Below are 7,704 nucleotides of genomic sequence, written 5' to 3'. Positions count from 1 at the left end.
CTCTGAATCCACTTCAGCTCTGGACACCGGCGGTAGCGCTCGATCCGTCCGCCTCACACAGACACACACACACCTACACACACACACACACACACACACACACACACTTTTACAAATGCAGAGTAGAAGACGGCCGGAGAAATCCTAGCTGATCGAGTGCGTTGATGGTAAGGCAAGACTTTTTTTTCTTTTTTTTTTAAATATTCATCTGTTGTGCAATTTACGCGCAGCGAGCCGCAGCCGAACTGTTATCTAACAAACAAGATGTGGCATTGTGTAGATTATCGTGAGGATATGAGGAGGAAATTATTTTCCCACACAGCTACTTAAAGTGTATCTGCGGTACTCAGTGGTGAGTTTATAGTAATCGCGTCCTACTTTACCTCCACATTGACTCAGTTTTGTGGTTGAATCTGCTTTTCTTTTCTTTTTTTAAAACAGTTATTATAAGCACACAATAGTTATTTTTTTTAAATCAAATTATAACCACAGGTAAAGGGGTTTGGATGGAGTTTATTGGCACTTTATTATCAATGTTCTCAGATGCAAATTAATAATGTTATCACTGTAACAAGCTTACAAGTTGCAGCTTTCTTATTCCTAAACCAATCTAGTCTATATCATGGTTAATTCTATCATCACTAAACTTTCCATTATTTTCTCAGTGAATTTATCTTTCATTTTACACTGACAACCTGCTCACTCTGCGTGTGTGCTGTGTGTTGTGGATTTGTGCTATTTGTGAATGGACCACACAGTGTGAACAAACTACAGTCAGTATCCAACAAAGGAAATATATTCTCCAACGGACAAGACTGGATGAAGCATTGACCTTTCTCTTCATTTTTCCTTGCTCTCCTCTCAGTGCCATTGCTCAGTGTGTGTGTGTGTGTGTGTGTGTGTGTGTGTGTGTGTGTGTGTGAGTGTGTGTGAGAGTGTGTCTGCTGGAGGAATCATGTAGGACAAGATTCATCTTCTCTTCCTATCACAGGAGCTCCTCTGTAGCCCGGGGTCAGATGCAGCTCCTCTGCTCGCTGCAGTGCTCTGCTCTGCTCTCAGCCTGTGGCGTGTGTGTGTGTGTGTGTGTGTGTGTGTGTGTGTGTAGAGAGAGATAGAGACATAACAGGGAAAAGATGGGTAGAGAGATGAGAAAGATGGGGAGCAGGGCAAAGAAGACTAACTGGAGATTTGAAACTCCTCCTGGTGGAGCTACTGTTGCCCACCTCCCTGTGTTTCTCAGGATAGATCATCAGGCTTTGCCAATAAACACCTTCACGCAAAGGACCCCTGAACACACCGAGGTGCCTTAACAGAAAGATCTTTGGCACTGTCACATCCCTCAATCACTTGCATCCAAAATCCCTTAGTCCCACTCTCATCACTAACGTCTAACTTCATTTGTTGCCTTTATTTTCCACAGAGGCATCTGCCTTTCCTGCACCATGCACAAATGTCATTATCTGCAACAGTTTTGCTGTTAGCTATGTTATCTCAGCAGCAGCAATCCCTGTGCTCGTTGAATTTACAACTCAAACCTGCTAGAGAAACATACACCGCACGGTGTAATCTTCGCTTGATCCTGTCCCCGAGGCTTTTATCCCCCTGTAAGCACTGTTATTGTATGAGGGATCCAAAGGCTGAGACCATCTGAAGCCCGCAGTCCCCTTCCAGCTGTTGACAGAGTGTCTATTATTCCTGGAGTCCCAGTGCGGGAGGACTTATGAGCCAGGGAGAAAGGAGGACTTGCAAATCAAATTGCTTTAATCCATTGAAGCATCTGTCTTCATTCTCCAGAGGGCAGCAGGGTGTGTAGCAGAGGAGCTCTGAGCTCTGATCAGGACCGGAGAGGAAAACAAAACCTGTCGCTGAAGAATCATATGATGTGCCTTGGTCAGCCAGCTGTGCAGTGCATGTAGGGTATGGATGACAGGACTGTCAAATTGACAGATTTTTTTCCCTTCCTTTTAAGTGTCAGAGATGGAAAGAAGCTTGGTCAAAGTTTCTTATTATCTGCAGTCATTCATGCTGATATTTTTCTGCCTTTTCTTCTGTCTCTCTTGTCCTTCAACAAACAGATCAAACAGCTTTAAAGTTGTTCTGAAGCAAGATACAAACAGTACAGTGTCCTCATTTTTGTCATCCTGTCTGCAACTACTAGTCTAAGAAACAAAGTTTTTTTCCCCCCTGATGGGTTCATTCTGCGATTGCTGTTTTTAGCCATATTCAAACAGAATGGCTCATGATGTCAGCTCGATTTCTTTTCCCCTCACCCATAGAGTAAATGTCTTTGCTTTTGCGCTGTTTGTGATTAATGGAACATCAAAAGCTGATCTCAGCTCAGTGTGATACATTCCTGAGGATATGAGTGTGCCAGGGACACATAAACATCATTAATGAACAAGAGGCAGACTGGAGAGAGACAGAGTGACAGAAAGAGGGTGAGGAAGCAAACAGGAAGGAAAATGTTTATTTTTGTCAGTAATATGATGTATATTTACCTGTGGTTTTGATGATGATTGCTTCTGCGCAGACACTTTGAGTGATGGAGAGACAGTTTGCGCCCCAGGATCTCATGTGATTACCTCCCATCAGTTTGGTGCAGAGGGACAAATGGGTGGCAGCACCTTTTTTTTTCTAAATCCATTTGGAAAATCACATTTCCCTTTTGCTCTTTCATGCCCAGTGGCAAAGAAGTCGGAAGTGTACAAAGAAAACTTCTCTGCTCATCTATGTGAAGACAGCTATATTTATCTGGGTATGTAGCTCTCTGCTGGGCTTACAGGCTAATTACCCAGAGGAGAGGAAAGCAAAAATGAAATGCAATTATGCAACTGTGTGCACGGTATCCTGAATAGTGGAGCTATTGTAGATAGGTACATTACCGCTGCCATTTTCCACTAAAGGTCTGACCTCTTGAGTCGTGTTTTTCTGTGGAACAAATCTGTGGACCCTGTTGGAAACAAATCCCAAACCTTTAAACTGTCTGCTCAAAGCGTTTGGGCTACTCATGTGAGACATGTTAAAAGGTGTCGTCTGTTTGCTCTCCTTGTGAAGAGAGCAACCTTTCCTGGAATCTGTATTTTTTATTTTTTTATGAAGCTGTGTAAATATTTAAGGACATCGGGTAAATAATCATATTTAATTTCTTGCTAATATGAAGCTGCAACCAGCAGCCGCTTAGCTTATCTTAGTAAAAACAGGGGGGAACAGCTAGCCCGACTGTCACCTCTAAAGCTCATTAATTAACCTGCTATACCTTGTTTGTTTAATCCCCCATAACCCACGCTTTAGAGGTAGGATTTTGTTACCTTTGGACAGAGCAAGGCTGTTTCCACTTATTTAGCTTTATCTTAGTTTTGCTAAGCTGAGCTAACTGCCTGCAGCTTCACATTAACTGTACAGTCACGAGACCGGTATCAATCTGTTCTTCTACCTATCTGAAGAATGAAAATAAAAGTGTTTAACTATTTATTTTATTCACTCAAATGACGAGCTATTTTACTCCCCAAGAAAATGCTGCTACACAGATTGAAGGAAAAAGGTTGGATGGGAAAAGTTAATACTAAATACTTTACTTTCTGCTGTTGAAGCACCTTCGAGCAAGAATCCTAACTGCTCCAGTAGGAGCTCCTCATTGGGCATCAGTATCAAGCTGCAGGCATAAATGAGTGGAGGCTGCAGTTGTATGGAGCAGGCAAAAAAAAAAATGCATCAAAATGAAATTACATTGTGTGTGTGTGTGTGTGTGTGTGTGTGTGTGTGTGTCTCTGTGCCTTCCTGGCGGCGTCAGCGTGAAGGATGTAGAGCCAGAGGGGGGGGCAGGATGGAGTGCTCCTGGAAGACGGTGCTGCTGCTGGTGTGCGCGTCTCTGGGGGTCCAGTACACGGCCATCCGTACCCTGAGGGACTCGCTGTCTGGACCCTGTCAGGGAGCCTACCACTGCCAGACCAGACATCACAGAGGTACGCTTCAACAGCCAGTCCAGATTGTGCCACATAGTGCTCTGCCTCATAACAAGACAGCATGAAGTGTATATAGCTACAGGCGAGTATGGATATATGCTCATGTTTAATGCAAAAATAACATCAATGATGAACAATTCACATATATTGTTACAACATTTGGTTCCTCAGCACCAGCAGAGGGCATACACAGACACCCTCATCACTTGATTGGTATATATTAGTAATATAATATTAGTTATATTTTAGCAGATCTGAGGAAAGCCTTGTGTAAAGAGATTCAGTAAAGAAACAGACAACATCAAGAATCAAGCTGCGGCACCACGCTGTGTCTGAGGCAAAAGAAAAAGGGAAAGGGATCATTAACTGAGGGAATTCCCAAGAAGTGGGGAAGATAGAGAAATGAAATATGTGTGATTCGTTTTACAATTATCCTCCAATTTATCTCCATTAATCCCCTCTCAAAGCGCAGCTGCAGCTCGCCGGCACCGAGCTCCTGTGTACAAAAGCAACATCCCCTTTGCAATCAACTCCTCATCAGCAGTAATTACACGTTAGCTGTTTGCACTATATTTAGAGATCCGCCATTTCATAATGCCCCTCGATAACTACGAGCAGACAAGCATCTTACTCATGCATGTTTACCCCCTAAATTATTTAAGCTTTATTGGCTTGATTCAGTAGTTGGTTTTCTCCTGAAGTCGTGACAAAACACTGACTTACTTTCACTTTTATGAACTGAAATCACTTTTCTTTTCCCTGAACTTGAAACTAGGAAACAGGTTGTGTAATGTGTTATTTAAAGCTGTTACTAAGCTTTACTAAGAAAACATGATGAAACTGCTTTCAGTGTCACACAATATGAGTCAAACATGTAAAGTTTATGAAAACTGTTTTTCTTTCTTTAAGACTCCAGGTGGAGGGCATTGTGCGATGACAGTTGGATGCCGGTTGAGTCGCCTCGGAAGCACATCCTGCTGTTCGCCACCACGCGCAGCGGCTCTTCCTTCACCGGGCAGCTTCTCAACCAGCACCCAGGGATCTTCTACGTGTTTGAGCCTCTCTACCACGTCCAGCAGGCCTTCACTAACTCCAGCAGCAGGCTGCGGCGGAGCCTGGACCGTCGGGCCCTGCTTGGAGCATACAGGGACCTCCTCCTCAACCTGTACACCTGCGACCTTCACTTCATGGAGAATTACATCCGTCCGGAGCCCCAGGACCACGTCACAAGTTCCTTCTTCCGTCGAAGCTCCAGCCATGCCCTCTGTTCCCCTCCTGTGTGTTTGGAGGGAGGGGATGCGGCGGCCTCTGATCCACCTGATGAAACCTGGTGTCCTAAGAAGTGTGGGGCCCTGAACCTCACTTTAGCTTCTGTTTCATGTCTGTCTAGAGGACATGTAGCTATAAAGACTGTGCGGGTCCCTGAGGTGGGAGACCTCCGAACCCTGACCGAAGATCCGCGTCTGGACCTGAAGATCATCCACCTGGTGAGGGACCCCAGGGCCATCCTCACCTCACGCATCATGGCGTTTTCAGATCAGTTCCGTGCCTGGAAAATATGGAACGCAACCGGACGACAGCCTCGATATGTGGACCTGTCGCAGATCACCAGCACCTGCAAGGACATGGTGGCCTCTGCAGAAACGGGCCTGCAGAGACCGGCGTGGCTGCGGGGACGCTATTTACTGGTACGCTATGAGGACCTGGCGTTCAACCCAAAGGATAAGGCCACTGAGATCTACAGGTTTGTGGGGCTGGAGATGGAGCACAGGGTGCGGATGTGGATTGCAAAGAACACCAACAGTAACGTGTCGTCTCCGTCCGAGTGGAACTACAGATACTCGACCACCAGAGACTCCAGAGCGACTGCAGAGAGCTGGAGGCTTCGGCTCGGCTTCGACATCGTGAGGACTGTGCAAAATCTGTGTAATGACACTCTGGCCCTGCTGGGATACAAGCAGGTTCACTCTGCAGCTGAGCTCAGAAACTTGTCCTATAGCTTAGTGGAACACAGGACCTTTCAACCAGCCACATGGTAGATTTGATCAAAGTTTAATGTTATTTATTTATTTATTTTCTGTTGTCATAATGCTGATAAAATGAATGTAATTTATCTTATTTTTCAAGAATGCCTAAAGTAATTTAATATCACTTGCATTTTTCACTTTTTATGGTTTTGTGTCAGGTTTTAAAAGGGCCAAATTTCAAGCGTGTGTGAAGGCGGAAAAGGTACTGATCCAGAATAAAGTCTATACTGCTGTATGTCTTGATTGAAAACTCTGAATCCTGATGTGAATATGATCTATGCTTTTTTTTCATTATTCAATTCTCTCAAAATTTCATTGTCTACAGATTTTAAACACGTAAAAATATCACCCCAAAGACTCCAGGATCCATTTCAGAGTAAATTTGACGTCAGACAAAAGCGTGATGATCCTGAAGGTGAGACACACAGGAAGTGAAGAGGATTTATTTGTTAATAAAAGGAGGAGAAATTACAGGGCTTGCCTTCCAAGTGTCTCTAATGCATTTTGGAAAAGGATTAACACGTCACATGTGGTAGGTAGGATATCTTTGCCGGAGCAGTCTCCTGCTCAGCAGCTCTGTTTTCTATGTGAGGATGTTGAGAATATGGGAATATGTGTTTTTTCCTTCACTGTAAATACTTAAATACTGTACATACTCATTCACTGTCGGAATGCAAGTGTGCAAATGTTATGTACTGGATGTGTTTGGGCATATTTTTTAAACTTTTTAAAATAAATAATTCATATGTAAGTAATACATATCTACCACACTGCTGAAATCTTGTTGCAACCATTTCTTTTTTTTTGAAGTCTGCTTTTATTTCTTTAATCCTGAGAGGAAAGTGGATAAGTGCACAAGTTTTAGTGATGAAAACGGAGAATGGTGCAAATTCATTGTTCTTTTATGTTGTAATCCCTCTGTATTTGGTTTGTTTCACTGCCAAATTTCAATCCTGGTGATGTGTCTGTAGAAGATATGTGTTTGACTCAAAAGAACACACGCTGCACATAATGTGTTTCATTTTGAGTTGACTTTGAACCTCAGAAGAATAATACCAGGATCATTCAGCAGTAGCAGCTGTCAGCAGTGGAGTATAGTCAGAGATTAGACAGCAGCAGGTTGTCTTGCCAGTTCCACCATTTGAAAATGGTCTTTGTATCTAAACAGAGAAAGGAAGCGTGCCATCTCCAGACACCAGCCCATTTATTTCCATGTAGCGCTCTCTTGAGATAAATGCTGAAAGTAGTTTCTGAGGAAGAACTCATTGCATGAATCATAGCCAAGCCTCTGAATGACTGTGATTTCTTGCCTTTCAAAGGCAAGCATTGCATCTTCCTATGGAGGCTGCAATTGTATCCTACTGGGAGCTATGAGCTCTAATACTTATTCCACCAAAGAAAGCCACTCCTCAGTGAGGGAAAGTATGCAATTTGAGTGGAACGGTCATGCTGCTCTCCGAGCACTATTAAGTCTGAGGTGAAATTGTCCCTTTAAAAATGTATTTTTAGACACCCACTCCTCCCTATCCTTCTTGTAGCTGTTCTATAGCTGCTGACAACAGGGATATCTCAGCGCCGCCCAAAGAATTGATCTACAGATCCAGCTGAGGAGAAACAGGATTTAAGATGCATGGAAAAAAGAGTGGCCGTCTTTCTTTGAACTTAATCTGCAAGGCTACACAAACTGGCCATAAAGCAAAGCTTTATGACACCCG

General features: G+C 43.6%; 1 protein-coding gene across 2 annotated transcripts; it reads left to right on the top strand.

Moving 5' to 3' along the window:
* Positions 1–21: 21 nt before the first annotated feature.
* On the top strand, positions 22–6,759 carry si:ch73-62b13.1 (Carbohydrate sulfotransferase 1-like). Of its 2 annotated transcripts, none has more exons than XM_056387942.1 (3): positions 22–167; positions 3,791–3,962; positions 4,872–6,759. In XM_056387942.1, the coding sequence occupies exons 1-3, from the start codon at positions 165–167 to the stop codon at positions 5,999–6,001; spliced, it is 1,305 nt and encodes a 434-aa protein (XP_056243917.1). In that variant the 5' UTR covers positions 22–164; the 3' UTR covers positions 6,002–6,759. The 2 variants fall into 2 exon arrangements, with proteins under 2 accessions (XP_056243917.1, XP_056243918.1); XM_056387943.1 differs by lacking the exon at positions 22–167 and adding an exon at positions 962–2,755.
* The last annotated feature ends 945 nt before the right edge of the window (positions 6,760–7,704 follow it).

The sequence above is a fragment of the Seriola aureovittata genome, chromosome 10 (genome assembly GCF_021018895.1).
Source record: "Seriola aureovittata isolate HTS-2021-v1 ecotype China chromosome 10, ASM2101889v1, whole genome shotgun sequence".
Classification (NCBI taxonomy): Eukaryota; Metazoa; Chordata; class Actinopteri; order Carangiformes; family Carangidae; genus Seriola; species Seriola aureovittata.
This window is presented reverse-complemented; position numbering and strand designations above follow the sequence as displayed.

What these genes read in the sequence shown, in the direction of transcription:
- si:ch73-62b13.1 (XM_056387942.1), top strand. An exon ending in CCAGACCAGACATCACAGAG is followed by an intron (nt 3,963 to 4,871) that starts GTACGCTTCAAC and finishes TCTTTCTTTAAG; the next exon opens with ACTCCAGGTGGAGGGCATTG.